The sequence below is a fragment of the Sardina pilchardus genome, chromosome 10 (assembly GCF_963854185.1).
Source record: "Sardina pilchardus chromosome 10, fSarPil1.1, whole genome shotgun sequence".
Taxonomy (NCBI): domain Eukaryota; kingdom Metazoa; phylum Chordata; class Actinopteri; order Clupeiformes; family Clupeidae; genus Sardina; species Sardina pilchardus.
In genome coordinates, this window is record NC_085003.1 from 30,395,938 (window position 1) to 30,413,437 (window position 17,500).

Sequence of the window (17,500 nt, forward strand, 5' to 3'; positions counted from 1 at the left end):
ATTCATATATTAACTCATGCAAGACGCACCCCATCTCTCTTATAGTGTGGTAGTAGGCATGTGATGTAGGCTAGTCTACTTTAATATATCCGAGAAGATGTAACCCTCCAGCCCATGTGGCCTGCGAGTGGGGTGCACGTATGCATTACTGTATGTAAACCGGACTTTTACATCGCGGACTTTGGCAACGCCTAGAGTAGCAGGTGATCGCCTCACTGGATTAGGTTCAGCTGAGTTCAATTACATCTGTTTCCTCTGTGAAATGCCACAGGGTTGTTGATGTTTTTTTGTATGTGAAGTACTATAAACTCATTTGCAGATGTGTTGAAAACCTAAACGTGTAATTCAATATATGTATTTTTTTAAGTCTATGTTTCTTGCGCCAGTGGTCCACAGCCACGAGTGCATTGCAACATTGAAAATGGTTTTATTGCTTAAAAAAGCGGAGGATATACATTTTCCTGACGCATCTTGATCACTAAAGCCTAGAAATCTAGGTGCCCCTAGCGGCAGGCTATGATCACTGAGCATTTGATCGCTAAGAAGGCTGGTAAGAGTGGGTCAGCTCGATCTTGCGTTTCCTTCTTAGTGAAAGATCTTCTTAAGCTAAGAGCGACTCTGGGAAACGCGTTTTTCTTTCACAGCGTTCTTAAGAGCGCTCCAAAGAAGATCTTGGCGTTAAGAGCTTCTTAATTTGTTTGGGAAACGCGGCCTTTGTCAGTATGCCGTGCACACCCATGTATCCTGATAAGACAGTCAGTGTGTATACGTGTGCACACACACCCTTTTGATCATGATAGCGTAACACATGATCCTCTCACCACCAGCTACCTGCAGCAAAATGGAACAGGATCATACAGGGTCACTCCAGGTAGACACTGATGCACTGATACACATACCAATACAAAAACAAACAAATTAAAAAAAATCAACGAGATGGCAATCATGCGTGGTAAGATAACTGCATTTCAAACACGTTATTCTGGGTTGTGTGTGTGTGTGTGTGTGTGTGTGTGTGTGTGGTGCCCACAGTGCATGGCGCCACTCATGCCTCTATAAGGCTGGTTCCTGAGACACACAGGGCAGCAGGGGGTTGGAAAGAGAGACGCCCACCCATACTGTAGAGCTGTCAATCTGACTGCTTTATCACAGACACAGACACACACACACACACACACACACACACACACACACAGGATTGACAGCTATTCTCCCGCTCCGACTTTGTGCAAACAAACACACACACACACACACACATACGCGCACACAGAAATCTGAATTCCACAATGACCAAACACATCCCCATATGCACACGCATACACACATACCACACCTACCCCATTCTCGCACACGCACGCACACATACCCCATTCACAAACACACACACACACACACACACACACACACACACACACACACACACACACACACACACACACACACACACACACACACACACCAAAGCGATTAAGAGTGCAGACTTGAGGTGATTTTGAATGGAAAAATCCACAGGGCCATGGGAGCAGGTCCAGAATAGCCCCCCTTACAGCTCATAGCTCACTTGGATGCATCCGCACTAATGTGGAAAAAACAGCTTCACAGGCTAAGGGGTCTGACTAAGGGCAAGAGACTCAGAGCCCCACGCAGAGCAGCACTGACAAGGAACAAGGCTCATGTGATGGGCGCTAATGGAAATAACCCGAGAAGGAGCTATTGCAGCCAGCCATTTTGCTCGTCCTCAAACGCCCATCTGTATTGGACAAAAGTGGAAAAAAAGTTCTTGGACGGGTCACCACATGAAGCTGCTGTAACCTGCTTCCAGAAGTCTAAGAAGGAGAAGGAGTTTGAAAACTTTAAATTCTGTGTAAATACTCCACACCTATTATAAAGGCAGCATGAGTCATTACTTAAAAAAAGAAAAAAAAAAAACATTACTCTCAGAGTAAACTTTAAACCATGTGCCCGTGGCTCTCAAAGTCATTGGCGTAGCTCTGAGTTTACTGATATATGAACAGCTGTGATGAACTGCCTTGAGTGGTAGTGGAGCTTATTGAATAGTTTTAAACTAAGACCCAAAACCACACAGACGGGCCCAATTGTCCATTTCCATTTCTGCTAATATAAATTCAATTTGTCCAAGCTTTAATATATGTTAATCTTTTATGTTTAAATATTTTGGCAAAGTCCGTTTCTTTGGGCTCATTTTAAAACAACTCATTAATCTACAGAGGGACGCTGCAACCCCTTCCCTTTAGTAGCTCCGAGTCTAATTAATCATTCCTGTCTTGCCCGAGCGCAGATTAAATCACCGGCCCTGCCGCCGCGTCCTCATTCAGACGGAGGTTATCAGTCTGGCTCGGCCGCAACTCTTTTATAGGAGAGAATAGTCACAAATCAACACGCCCAGGATGCAGCTAGGAGAGACAGAGAGAGAGAGAGAGAGAGAGAGAGAGAGAGGAGCAAAAAGAGAGAGAGAAAGAGAGAGAGGAAAGATAGAGGGGCAGAGAGACAGAGAGAGGGGGACAGAGAGGGAGGAGAAAGAGAGAGATAGGGAAAGAGGGTGGAGAGAGGAGGAAAGGGAGAGAGATAGAGGGGGCAGAGAGACAGAGAGAGGGATGGAGAGTGGGGGACAGAGGGAGAGAGAAATAGGGAGAGACACACACACACACACACACACACACACACACACACAGAGAGCTAGGTGAGAGAGGGAGAAATCAAAGCCATTTCAGCATGGCTGAATTGATTTTCCATGTGTCTAGGACAACAGAGATGGGGGGAAATGAAGGTTTCTTGAATTGTAATTTATCCCGAGAGCCAGAGACTGCATGGTCGGGATATCACCTCACCTGCAACTACTCTCTGCAGCATCCTCTCAGAGTGTCGAGGAGTCAGAGACTGGTTGGGATTCCACCTCACCTGCAACTACTCTGCAGCATCCTCTCAGAGTGTCGAGGAGTCAGAGACTGCATGGTCGGGATATCACCTAACCTGCAACTACTCTGCAGCATCCTCTCAGAGTGTCGAGGAGTCAGAGGCTGGTCGGGATTCCACCTCACCTGCAACTACTCTGCAGCATCCTCTCAGAGTGTCGAGGAGTCAGAGACTGGTCGGGATATCACCTAACCTGCAACTACTCTGCAGCATCCTCTCAGAGTGTCGAGGAGTCAGAGACTGGTCGGGATATCACCTAACCTGCAACTACTCTGCAGCATCCTCTCAGAGTTTGGAGGTGCTCTAGTCCTCCTTACTGTGCCACTTGGGAGTGTAACAGGTTAAGATGCTAATATGCTTTAATACTGCAACTTTTTTGTAATGATAGTTCAAACACACGCTTTGAGACACACACACACACACACACACACACACACACACACACACACACACACACACACACACACACTCACACACTCACACACACACAGAGGGACACACACACAGACACACACACTGGGGTGCCTGTGATTAACATAAATACATCAGCCTCTAACAGCCTGGGTGGCAATGAGATGTGGGGATGAGAGATCTAAAGCAACAAGGTGCTTTGAAGTGGCGCTTCTTAACACCTCCCCACCGCCCCTCTCCCCAGCTGTACCTCCTGCCTAGCCCAAACACACCCAGGGATTTGACATGGATACATCAGCACCGCTCTGAGACACTGCTCACTTCATCAGATCAATATCAAAGCCAGGACATTTGCATAGCCCGGCCCTCATGCAAAGATAATAAACAAACAAATAAATAAATAAATAAAAAATGAAAAAGGGAAAAAAAAGAAAAGTGTGAGGCTCATTTAGACAACATTACACAGCTATGGCTAAGTTACCTTTAGTTTTGTTCTAGCATACCTTTAATGTCTGGTATTAAACAGCTGTAGCGTTCTGACAATTGTCTACCTTGTTATTGCTCATCTGGAATAACTCCTCTATAGCTGCCTCCATCCTCCATCCTTTCTGTTTTGTTTGTTTAAAAGAACTTGCGATATCCATGATGAGTAGGCTATTGAGTTAGTGAATTAGCTTCACATTGTGTGCTGATAGCCGAGTAAAAGAAAACAACAAGTAGCCTATTGCGCGCCTGCGTGCATAATCTCTCCTGTTCAAGCGAAATGTGTGCGCGTGGATATAGCTCTGCATTCAGTTAATTTTGATAACGTGTTGACTGACTTTACTTAAAATAGAAAATTGTAAATAGCATGATGGCAGGCAGCTAATGGGATGCTGTGCATATTTGGGAGGGTACGGTATGGTATGCCAATTTGGTGTGAATACACACACACACAAGGGAAATCTAATATTGATAATGATCAGTAGTGAGAACTGGCTTCTGGCTACTGTTGCAGCTGCTGCGTTCATTCTGAAATCATCAATTTAAGTCATAAGCCCCGAGAGACCGTAGGCTAGTGCCTAAAACCCCCCTGTTCTAAAATCAGTGTAACGGACTCGAGTGGCTTATTGCTTTTCTAAAACGGTAACTATACGTCGATAGCAAGATTTCATGAAACAAAGGCACAGCAACGAAAAATGTAAGAATGTATTCATAGATAATCATTCTTCCGCCAAGAAATATTTCCTCCATATGAATGGTTGCCATGCAACATCGAGACGCACCTACTTTAACTTTTGTGCAAGTTGTGGTAGCGCATTAATGAAATGCGGTCAAGGTGTAGCCTATGTTTGTGTTGGATTGTATAACAGCATCGATTGCGATTCAGCCAATCATCATCAAGGACCGGAACTATCCGTGTTAGAAAATAATATTGACACATCATGTACATTATTTTCACAGTTTTCCAGCATGAAATTTGGGAAGGCTTAGCCCCAAGCCTCCATTACGCGCCGCCCATGCATCACGCAGGAGCAAATGAGGATGAGAATAGAGCCCATTGTCAAACAAGTTAAGTTTGGCAGGCCGTCACACTTAACTTGCAAAAAAATTGGCAAGATGTTTGGTGTGTTTTTGATGTTGGGTGTGTTTGAATTCATGTCCTTGCAGCATCCGTTTCTACATTCCACAGTGAAGAAGGTGTTGGGTGTGTTTGATTCCCACAAAGACAAGACAAAGAAAACAAGCAAAAGGTCTAACAGGCCGTTTCTTTGTCTTGTCTTTGTTTTCAGGTGTGCTCACGACCAAACGAGCTGATAGTCTAGGTCCTTAGTAAGATTTGTATACGCTTAATTATGTGTGACAGGCCGTCACACCTAACTTGCAAAACAATTGGCAAGATGTTTGGTCTGTTTTTGATGTTGGGTGTGTTTGAATTCATGTCCTTGCAGCATCCGTTTCTACATTCCACAGTGAAGAAAAGTTCACGTTGTCTAAATAAACATGTTATTCCTTTATTAACACTTGAGGTTGAATCAAGTTTCTCACATAGCCTCCTGGATATAATCAAGATGCATAGCCTCATGATTGTCTTGTTCAGTTCTGCACTGGATTTGAATTAGGAACATCGGGCACACATGTTGTACATTTGTTGTATGTAGTACACTTCAATCAAACGTTGAATCACTACTTAAACTTTTCTTCTTGGGACATTTTTATATCACGTGTTGTTTATAAGATAATTTGCATATTTGGATGGATACATTAGCGAAAATTAATGCATAGTAAATAAATGTATTGATAATATGGCTGTAAGTAGATACGTTAATGGCTTTAGGCCCAGATAATATTCAAAGTGTATCAAACATAACAACATAACAGCCATAACAGTTTCCTTGTTTACAGTGCGCGCACGAACACACGCACACACACACACACACACTGCATTTATGCAATTATGTATTTACTGATCTTATTGTTATTCATTTGTGGTTTTAATGAGTGAATGAATAATGAGTGTTTTATTATTATTATTATTATTATTATTATTATTATTATTATTAATAATAATAATAATAATAATAATCATCATCATAATAAACCCCATCTCTCTCTCTTTTTTTATTATTTGTGTTAACTACAAATTATATATTTTACATTTCATTTTTGGCATTTTCATGCGCTGGTAATTCCTTGGAATTATGCAATTATTATAAGCAATTCCAAGGAATTACCAGTGCATTAAAATGCCAAAAATGAAATGTAAAATATATCATTTGTATATATATATATAATTTGTATATCTATGCACAAATTCTATATTTTACATTTTATTTTTGGCATTTTCATGCACTGGTAATGCATTTCTAGTTATTATTATTATTATTGACTGACTGGTCAGTACAAGCATTCCAATGCACTTGTACACTGTACTTGAGCAAATGGAAAATAAATATTTTGTTTTTGTCTTGAACTTGATTTTAATATTTATTTGGATAACTCGTTTTCAGTTGACTTCCTGTCCTAACTCTCCTCATTTAATATCACACGTGTACACAGTCCTCCTACTCACAAGACTGGTAATGATTTTAATATGATTCTGCTACTTAACTGTAGCGTAGACAACATTTTGGTTAATCCTTTACTTAAATCAGATCATTCATTCATTAGATGCTCTGTGCGTCTCCTGGATAACCCAAGCTCCTCCTCTGACAATGTTGCTCCAGCGTAATCTCAGATGCCTCTTTACCTACTCCGATTTCATTCTCGTCGCTTGAGGTTAACCCTCATGTAATACTTGGGGTCAATTTCACCCCAAGCAAATGTTTAGCATCAAACATTGAGACTAAAGTTTCGATGAGAGATTACATCTTTGTCAGAGACTCTGACGAAGATGTAATCTCATCGAAACTTTAGTATTTTGTTGCGCACCATTGCATTAAAAAAACATAAAGTCTTAAAAACGTCTGTGCTGCTCCGGATCTTCCTCAACTTGATCAACCTGTCCCCTGCCGTGAAGGTACCAGTTGTTTGCAGAAGCACATAGGATCTACTCCTTTCTTGAACTTGCACAATAATATGATTCCAATGGCCTGTACAAATATGTGTTACATTGGCAAATGTGACCCCATCTGTATGAAACATGAGGTAAATTAATATTTGACACATTTTGGATATTTGTATTGTAATAGTATGATAACTTATTATCATTATTACATGTACATATTAGATACAAGTTATTTTGGCAGGACTGAAAAAGTCCAAAAGAGAAGCAAAAGCAAGCAAGGACATGAATTCAAACACACCCAACATCTTGCCCAACATCATGTGTCATTTGACTGTTAGGCCTTCTGCTTGTTTTCTTTGTCTTGTCTTTGTTTTCAGAGTATCAGAGGAAGATTAACAGGATTTACTTTGAGAGTAAGTTTGGACTCTTTCTCTCCTCTTGATGAAGAAGCAGTCTCTCGGCTGCTTCAGCAAAGTCATCCAACAACATGCCACGTGAACTTGAAATTGATCCAACTAATCTTGGAGATCTTGATTCTCACAATGCTTTCGTTTCAAACAATCCAGAGAGCTTTTTTTGGGCGTGTACATTTTATGCAGGTGGTGTATTTAAGCGTGCGTATTACCTGAAAAAAGCCCTCATTGACCCTTCGCAAATAGGCACATAGACGTTAAAGTGTTGTACTATTTTTTGCTGCAAGACCTTCACTATGCCTATTACATTCGAGCTTTGTCCAGGAAGAATGATCGGGGGGAACAACCCCTGTTTCATAATTGCAGAAATCGGACAAAATCATCAAGGAGATGTTGAAATCGCAAAGAAAATGATCAAACTTTCTAAGGTATAACAACACAAATTTTCCATATGATGTTTATGAACATATCCCACACAATTTGTTGTGTATTTCTTTTGAATGTAACGCAAGTCTGTGTGGATTAGGCTTTAATAGAGTAGAGTGAAATTTTTTGCACAACAAAAAGAAGATTTCTCTAGTAGCCTACAGTAGCTATGATTTAATACTTCTATAATGTTTGATATCTGTAAGAGGCCTACCTTTATAATATCCTAACTATAATTCTATAGCATGTCTTAATACTGATTTCTATAATATAGTGCTTAACCCTTAAAGTGTACATGATGGGCCTAATCAAAATGCACTTTTTTGTCATTTTGTAGGAAGCTGGGGCAGACTGTGCCAAGTTTCAAAAGAGTGAACTTGAATTTAAGTTCAACAAACGTGCCCTGGAGCGCCCTTACGACTCTAAACACTCTTGGGGAAAGACGTATGGGGAACACAAGCGTCATCTGGAGTTCAGTCATGAACAATATAGAGAGCTGCAGAAGTATGCCAAGGAAGTTGGCATCTTCTTCACTGCATCAGGCATGGATGAGGTAAAGTGTGTCTTTATCTGTGGGGGTGGCACAGTTGGCATGGTTGGCATGGATTATTTGTGTTGACAACTTGGCCGGGTTTCCCAAAATCGTTAAGAAGCTCTTAAGTCCTAAGAACTTCTTAGGAGCGTTCTTAGAACATTCTTACAACGCTCCTAAGAAGTTCTTAGCACTTAAGAGCTTCTTAACAATTTTGGGAAACCTTGGTCCCTCATGTCTGTTCTGTTTTGGTCTAAAGTATTGTATAAGATTTCTTCAAATGCTGGATTGAAATATATTCTTCTAATACATGAATATAATGTGGAAATGTTGCTGTCTTTTCTCCCTCAGATGGCTGTACAATTCCTCCATGATTTGGATGTTCCGTTCATTAAAGTTGCATCTTTAGATACCAATAACTTCCCCTACCTTGAAAAGACAGCAAAACACGGTGAGGATCTTGCTCGAAAAGTAGTCAAAAGCAGAGCCTCAATTAGACGCAAGACCCCTTTACTGGCCTGACGTGGATACACGTTTTGACAACTAAAACCCAGCACACAATTCAATCATTCGGTTGGAGGCCATGAGCACCAAAGCATGAGCAATTTTATCCTTACATACTACAGGTGTTTTGGCACAGATGTCTCTAATTCTGTGAAGCTAGATCGAATGAATGATTAATGATGTATATGTTATTGGATAGCCTATTCTTTATACAAGAAGGCCAATATTCATTGGGTTTTAACAGATCAATTTGAAGTATAGTATATCTCCCACCTTTTGTGTGAAAAGAACTAAAAGCCTTGCCTACACTGCAAAAACTGCTTGTCTAATAAAATCTAGGCAAGTGTTTTAATCATATATAAAAACAAAAACTGGTTGATATTGTTTTCAATACAAATACACTTACCTAGTACTTTCTTTTGAAATCATTTGACTTGATTTAAGAAAAGTTTGTCTTATTTTTAACTCAATTCTTCCTGAAAACGAGCAAAATCAGTTGCAGTAAGTAAATTTGCCGTAAAACAAGCACATTTATCTGCCAGTACAGTAAGTAAAATTGTCTTGATACGACTCCTTAAAATAATCAAAGTCTGAAATTATCTTTTGAGAGAGCGCTAGGTAAGTATTGTCAGAACAATACCAAATAGATTTTTGACCTTAACATAAAATAATTACACTTGGTTAGATTTTATTTTTTGCAGTGCAAGTATTTCAAAAGCAGATTGAGTTCTGAGATTGAAACAAATAAGCATGGGCTATTAATCAAGATTTTACAGTAAACACCACATTTCCTTACGTCTTACAGGACTGATAACATCTCCTTAATATGTATGCTACTGTATACAACAATAATGTCATTTTAATATGAACGCTTACATCACCCAGAGAGCCTTCTCTGGAGAGTTCATTCCCATTAACTTGACGCAGACGTTTTGCTCTTTTGCTGTACTGTTCTGTTATGGCTCTTACTTTTTTGCTGATTCTTCTCATAACAGGAAGACCGATGGTGGTGTCCAGCGGAATGCAGTCCATGGAGACCATGCGGCGTGTATACCAAACGGTGAAGAAGCACAACCAAAACTTTTGCATTCTACAGTGCACCAGCGCCTATCCCGTCAAGGCTGAAGATGTTAACCTTCGGGTCATCACTGTGAGACATTCTTCATAAAGTAGTTTTACAGTACACACACACATACACACACACACACACACACACACACGCACCTCCTCTTTCTGTAATCCCTATGGGCACATGTTTGCACTTCTGTATTCATTGATCATATTTACTGCATTTCATTTCAAGATAAAAATCGAATTTGTGTTGTTTTAAGTATACAATATACTAAAACTATATATTTAGTATATACAATATACTAAGTATATTTATAATGAATTAATTAAATTATAATAGCATCTAGTTTGCATTGTTTCTATTACAAAATATACTAAAACAATATTGAAGAGTAAAACTGATGAAGCAATGGCGAAGCGCGTTGTTCACTAAAATAAAATTAGAAATCAGCAAATTCAAGTCGATTCAAGTGCGGTGATTTTACACTTTTTTTGGATTACACTAAAAAATATGTTTGACTTGAAATAAGCCAAAATCCTATTAAGTTAAGACGCAAAAAAAAACAAGCTGATTTTGCCTTAACTAAAGATGAGATTTAAGATTTAAGGTTTAAGATAAATTGTCTCAAATCTTAAATCTCATATTAAATTAAGGGATTTTTTTCTTGTGTCATTGGCAGATAAATTTGTTTGTTCAGTTCCATTTGATTCACGCTTCAGTATAGGCGTGGGCACGTGCACCACAATCTCTGTTCATAAATATTCACTTAACACCACCCATATTCACTAAAATCCACCCATATTCGCTAAACTCCACCCATCAAAACTCAGAATCTCAGACACCGTATATATCTGTTAACACTGTCATCTGACCTCAGCCTGCATGACAACCTATGGTGGCCCTAGACCTTGATCTTGGTATCTTTTTCTTTCTTTTCAACCTGCAGGTCATCACTAGTTTTACATGTTTAACATGAAGTCCTGTAGGCAGAGCATTCACTAACAATGCACCATGTCCTTCAGACTGTGATAGACCGTTGATATGCAGATTCAGATATACAGAAATGCTGAATCATCTGTGTACAGCATGTAGAGTTGTATACTCAACATATTTTGTTGCAAACACAGGAGTATCAGAAGGAGTTCCCCGACATTCCCATCGGATACTCAGGCCATGAGACGGGAATCTGCATTAGTGTGGGGGCAGTAGCACTCGGTGCGAAGGTGGTCGAACGCCATGTGACCCTCGACAAGACCTGGAAAGGCAACGACCATGAAGCTTCTCTGGACTTCAGCGAGCTGGCTGAGCTTGTGCGCTCCATCCGCACTGTGGAGCAGGCTATGGGCACAGGCGCTAAAACCATGCTTCCCTGTGAGGTGCAATGCTACGATAAGGTGGGTGTTGATGGGTGGTAGGTAAGGAAATGTATGATGAGGTGCAATACTATGATAAGGTGGGTGTTGATGCATTGGTAAGGAAATGGAAAAACCAGGAATAACTGGTTGTACAGTACAACCTTGCACTGGATATAACAATATGTGTGCTGCACCTGCCCCATGGTCTTTGTGTGTTGGTGAAGTCAACATCATTATATTCATTTGTGCATTTCATTCAGTGCGCAACGGTACATACGTAAATACACAAACACTCACTCTGTTGCAGTTGGGGAAGTGTATTGTGGCAAAGACTGCCATTCCAAAGAACACGATCCTGACCCTAGACATGATGAGTGTGAAAGCGGGGTATCCAAAAGGTATTCCAGCAGAAGACCTCTTTGAGCTGGTGGGCAAGAAGATTACAGCTGATGTTGGAGAGGACGAGAGCATCACCCAGGATATGGTTGACAAATATGTCAAAAAGGCCAAATTCTAAGAGAAGGCCATTAGATTTTGGCTTTCTTGTAAGATTATTTGACTTAAAAAACGTCAAAATCCTCTTACATTGAGACGTAAAAAAGGAGAAAAAAACAAGTTAGTCTCTGCCAATGGAACAAGAAAGTTTTCCCAATTTAACATTTAAGGTCTGTCTTAAATCTTAAATCTCATCTGTCTTAAATCTTAAATCTCATTTTATATTAAATTATGTCTTCATTGAAGAGAATTTTTACTTTAATATAACTTTAACGTCATGCGATAATTCACAGTGACTCATTGTGTATGTGTGTAAACTAGTACGCTGATGTGTTGTGGGATAAGAGTTTATGCTACGGGATGCCACCCAGGTTGTGGGGTAGCCACTGGGGTTTTAAGTGGGCCATTCAAATGTGTGGATGTTCTCTGTACATTCTGATCAATAAACTACTTTATTGCTTTGTCACATATGTTTCTGTTCTGGCCTTCTCATTTTGGTGAGCTTGACCAGAATCCAGTTGTTTTACAGAAACAATTTTGATACACCAATATCTGTGTTGCAGTTGCAACAACTTGGTTGAAATAATTTTAAATTCTAATGAAACAAGAAATTATTCTTTACACAAAAAAATGTCATTGCCTGATGGGAGTCCATTAAAATATTTTTTCAGCACAAAGTATTCAGAAAGTCAGTTTATTCAAACACTAGTTACTTTGCATAAATATTTAATATAGTGGATTCCAAAAGTATTCAACCCAAGGTTGTAGTCATAGATAGAGATGGGCACAAATACATTAAAAACTATTTTGTTACTACAAATACTACAAATACAAATGTGTAATGTGAGAACTGCATTTCCGTTATTGTGCTATACATGTATGCCTATTACATACATGATTGGCAACAAGGAGGTGATTTTTCCAACCCTGTTATTTTAGTTTTTCATTTTTTATTAATTTTAAGAACTGTTTTCTTTTATTATTATGATGTTGTACAGCTAAATTTGTGAATATTTTAAAAATAAAATGGGTTTTGATTTCAGGCTGTAAGAAACATTTTTCAAAGGGGTATGATGACTTTCTATAGGCACTGTAAGTGATAACATAGTCTTGCTTATTACACAGACTTGTGTTGGTATACAGTGGGTCAATCTGATGTTAGCCCAGGCAGCAACATAGGCACATGTCACTACAGATGCAGAGGAGCTACAATCAAAATGATAAAAAAAAAGGGAATAATAATAATAATAAGTATACTAGGACCACCATCACAGCCTGAGGTGTACTAGCCAATATCCTAAATGGTCAAGAGACCTCAGATACCACCCACTGATTTGTTCTGACATTACGTTTTGCTTGACTGGCTGCAAAAAGACCAGAACATTCATTATGCTAAATTGCATGATCTAAATTTCCTCGACCACAAAATGGTCATGTTTTCTACATAAAATGGTCATGACAACATCCAAAAACACTGCAGCCTTTTAACTTCAACATTTTCAGTATTAAGTGCAGAATCAGAATCAGAATCTCATTCTCAATCTCACATTCTGATAACACTGGCAGCTGAGCTGCAGCCAGCATGGAAACTCAGAATCTCAGACAGCGTACACCACTGGCACCTGAGCTCAGCCTGCATGACAGCTTACAGTATTGTGGCCCTAGCCAAAAAAAGATTAGGTCCATTTGACTTGTAGATCCGGGCAGGTCTGATTAATTCATGTGACGCGTGCTGGGTTGAACACAATGCATACAGGAATGCATGCAAACTGTTTATAGAAATTCTGTCCAACTTGCTCCAGACGGAGGGGGACACCATGACCTTAAAATGTTGCTGAAGTCTGCGTCTGCAACAAGTTATAATGACTGCCGCGCAGCAAAGCGGAGGTCATATAGGTTTAGTCAGTTTTTGTTTTGTTCTTGTGTGCGGAGCAAATTTGCGTCAAGGATTCCCGGGAGACTGAAAGACCTGGTGCGAGAAACTCGGTGGGCAGGTAGCCCCACACATATTTTAAGCATTTAAATGCATACTGTTTCACCACAATGGCAGGTATCAGCAAAACTTCACCTGTAGTAAGTGGCAGCCTACCATTGGCAATATCTCCCACTACGTCTCCTGCGAGTCACGTCAGGCAAACTGCAGCAGGACTGTTCTGGTCAAGTGGCCGTCTAACTTCGCTCCTCTCGGTAAAAATCCCAAGCTCACGTTGATGTATGAAGCCAGCCTTAAGTCAGCCACAGCTCATCTCGAATGAGCCCATTGTCGTGGATATCTGGTAAGATGACTGGCTCCTTGGCAAGTTTTGTTCCAGCACTGTCAACAAATGCAGCATTACCTGCAGCGCACACACGGCTCCGTTATCCATGCTCCGTGCTCCGGCATTGTTGTTGCTGTTCTGACAAGGCTCGACTCGAGTCAGCCACACACGGAGGCTGGGTCAGAGGTTAGGGGTCATCATAAAATTGCCGGCTCTGCATTCACATGGCAAAAGTTAACTGGCGGTTTTAAAAAAAATACCCCTTCGTTCGGAAGCCGGTTACAAAAACTATCGGTTACAGCCACCTGAGCGCATGTAAATGCGCTCAGGTGGCAGCAACAACAATGCCGGAGCACGGAGCATGGATAACGGAGCCGTGTGTGCGCTGCAGGTAATGCTGCATTTGTTGACAGTGCTGGAACAAAACTTGCCAAGGAGCAAGTTGTAACCGGTAACGGAAATTCACCAGTTCCAAAAAAAAAAAAAAAAAACAGTGTTGTGTAAATGGGCCTTGAGATTGAGCATGACCGGGCAGGCTAGGAGGAATAGCCTAGTAAACACCCCACTCCCATACACACACACACACACACACACACACACACACACACACACACACACACACACACACACACACACACACACACACACACACACACACACACACACACACACACACACAAAGACACAGATACACACACTACACACACACTCATTAGATCAGTCATGTGGAAACCCACAGCTGAGGACTCACAAAAACAAACACAGACTCTGACGGAGCGTTCACGGCAAACATCTGCAGATGACTAAAACATCTGTGCACGCCTCAGCAGCTACGACAACCCGCCATCACCTCGGCCAAGGAGCCAGAAGCTGGCACGCGTTCCCATTTAGAATTCTGCCAGGGGAACATCAGGACTAGTGTGTTTATAGCAATGCAATTAACTCCAGTCTTACATTACATCACTTTTGATGCTGTCTCAAAGTGCCATAAGGTGCAATATGTGCGCAGTTTCCAAGACATCTTATGCTGCCAAAAGACATGGCATCATGAATGCGTAAAAAAAAAAAAAAAAAAACCCTGAAGAGCATACAGACTTCATGATGTTGAAACACATTTTTAGCAATTACTTATAATTCACACATTTATGCGGCTCTGCATTTCAGCTCATCTTAATGCATTATCCGCTTACAATAAAATGTGCTCCAAGTGTATTTAATATTAACTTTCAGAAATATTCTCAATGTCGCCCCATTTTTTTAAAATAAAAGAAATAAATAATATAAAAAAAACCTTGCTCTGTGGAGTACAGCGTTATAGCTAGACCTTTGAATTGTCTGAATCTCTGAGTTGATAAGGACGGAACGTTAAGGATGGCCGTGCCACGCCACACCAGCTAGGAGTCAAGACAGCGTAAAGCCGGGGCCATTCAAGACAAGACATGTCTATTAATTATACCGGGAGAAGTCGCGCTAATTCTGTCAAATGAGTGCAGTAAATGAAACTGAAAACCTATTAGCTCGCATTTGTTCGACCATCTGAAAACACAGGAAGCAATCAGAGGAAAGCAGATATGAGTCGTCGGCAAGAGGGAGAGAGAAGTGAGCTTGATAACGAAGGCGAGACAAGGAGGGCGATAAAAAGACAGAAACTCAGACTAACAAAGACCAGTATGTATGCAGATGGGGGTGGAACAGACAGGCCGAGAGGAAGCAAAGGCACAAGAAAATTAGTGGACAAGGACGACCGAGAGAAGAAAAGGCAGAGAGAGAGAGAGAGAGAGAGAGAGAGAGAGAGAGAGAGAGGGAGAGAGAGAGAGAGAGAGAGAGAGAGAGAGAGAGAGAGAGAGAGAGAGAGAGAGAGAGAGAGAGAGAGAGAGAGATAAGTACACACACAGAGGAGAGACAGCAGTGAAAAGGATTTAGGAAAGATGAGAGAAAGAGGGGGAAAATGAACGGGTGAAAGGGTAAAAAAGTTCTCTTATGATGTTTAAACTGGCAAATGTCGGCTGCAAATATTAGTTGAGCTGGATTTAAACGGATGTCAGTTCTAGCATCCCACCTGTTTGCTACTCTTTCAGCTGATACTGATACTGAATGTTAAATAAATGTTAGCTTATAAGCTTGAATGAAGAAACCAAGTTACAGCTAATTATCCACGTGGGGGCAGATGTTTGAGAATGACAAAGAAGTGAGAGAAAGTGGAATAGTGCATTATGTCCAACATTCTAATATGTGGTTGAACGTTCGGCATTTCTTACTAGTACTGTAGGTCACTTTGACACTGAAAGTATGCTCCTACAGTATGTTGTGACAGTGTATGATATCTGTACTGTCCCTAAACATGGAAGGCGCCAGGGTTGAGATCACTAATTTTTGTTTGGCTGTTATTTAGCAATGTTTTGCGGTGTTTACTTACCGTATACATGTTATGATGCATTTATCCAAACTGCTGTACATAACTCAATTATCACATGGGATTGTCTCCCCAGAACAACTTGGAGTTAAAGAGGAACTATGCAGGATTGGCGATTTCATCTCTGGTTTCGGTTTCGTTTTTCGTTTCTGCTCGTTTTATGCTTGCATTTTCTCTGCAGAGCTTCCCCGACAGCTTTAGCGTGTATATTTATACATGTATAGGCTATATTTAAATATATAAATTGCAAGCGTGGTTCTTCGTCTCAGACTTCCAGATGTAAACAAGGAGCGATCGTCTCCTGCAGAAAGTTGCATAGGGTCTCTTTAAGAGCTCAATGGCACATTGGTAACTTGGGACTTGAACCCACAACTTGTCTGGCTACAGCATACTAGCCTAGCTCCTTAGCTACTAGGAATCCTACTAGGCTATGCTACTAGGGTTTGCTACCACCAGAATCTTAGTGCAAGGCCTCTTAACTTAAAGTTAGTCAAAGGACAGTTTGCTAGATTAGATTAGATTCAACTTTAGTGTCACTGTGCAGAGTACAAGTACAGAGACAACAAAATGCAGTTTGTGTCTAACCAGAAGTGCAACAATAGCAGAAATTGTGCAGTGTGCAGTTATGTGTCCTCACATTATGTTTTTCCTACAAAAGTCCTCAAAATTACCCTTCACATCACAACAGCTATATATGGTTGAGAGGAGAGGTTTCCAGGAGACAGAAAAACATGGAGCATGGACGCTTCTCTGCTGCTGAGGCATCAAACAGAATAGAAAGAAAATATAGATTTTGCTACACTGTCTGTGGGTTTTTTGTCTTACCAGTTAATGAATGAACAACTTTTTCCAAGACAACCATAACACAGTACAGACTAGTGAGCAATGAGCATAGATTGGTTCTGCCAAATGGAAACTTAAATAAAGATCGGGGCCAATAGATTGCTGAGTATGTCCAACTGTGTGGTAATTGATATCCACTCTTTGTGTTTTGGCGGGCAAGCTTGCGCTGCATATTTCTTTCTCAAGATCTTTCTCAAAACGATAACGCACTCAAAATGGGTCAGGCTTCTATTGGTATTTGCTTTGGAGGTCAAAGCTTTGGGACGTATCACTGTATTCGATCATTACCCATGTTTTCAGATGGCAGTAATGGCTCTCTTGATGCGCATAAATGTACTTTAGGCCTACAACGGTGCC

General features: G+C 40.6%; 2 protein-coding genes across 2 annotated transcripts in view; one reads left to right on the plus strand and one right to left on the minus strand.

Annotated features, from left to right (window-relative positions):
* The window catches only part of cdh13 (cadherin 13, H-cadherin (heart)), a 441,270-nt gene that overhangs the window by 164,262 nt on the left and 259,508 nt on the right, over positions 1–17,500 (minus strand). The window lies entirely within an intron of this gene.
* Positions 7,486–12,097, plus strand: LOC134094212 (sialic acid synthase-like). The gene is made up of 6 exons (XM_062547654.1): positions 7,486–7,673; positions 8,009–8,224; positions 8,555–8,654; positions 9,703–9,857; positions 10,907–11,173; positions 11,442–12,097. Exons 1-6 carry the CDS (start codon positions 7,542–7,544, stop codon positions 11,649–11,651), a joined length of 1,080 nt encoding a protein of 359 aa, XP_062403638.1. The 5' UTR covers positions 7,486–7,541; the 3' UTR covers positions 11,652–12,097.

What these genes read in the sequence shown, in the direction of transcription:
- LOC134094212 (XM_062547654.1), top strand. Translation starts at nt 7,542, where the DNA reads ATGCCTATTACATTCGAGCTTTGTCCAGGAAGAATGATCGGGGGGAAC. An exon ending in AAATGATCAAACTTTCTAAG is followed by an intron (nt 7,674 to 8,008) that starts GTATAACAACAC and finishes GTCATTTTGTAG; the next exon opens with GAAGCTGGGGCAGACTGTGC. An exon ending in TTAACCTTCGGGTCATCACT is followed by an intron (nt 9,858 to 10,906) that starts GTGAGACATTCT and finishes TTGCAAACACAG; the next exon opens with GAGTATCAGAAGGAGTTCCC.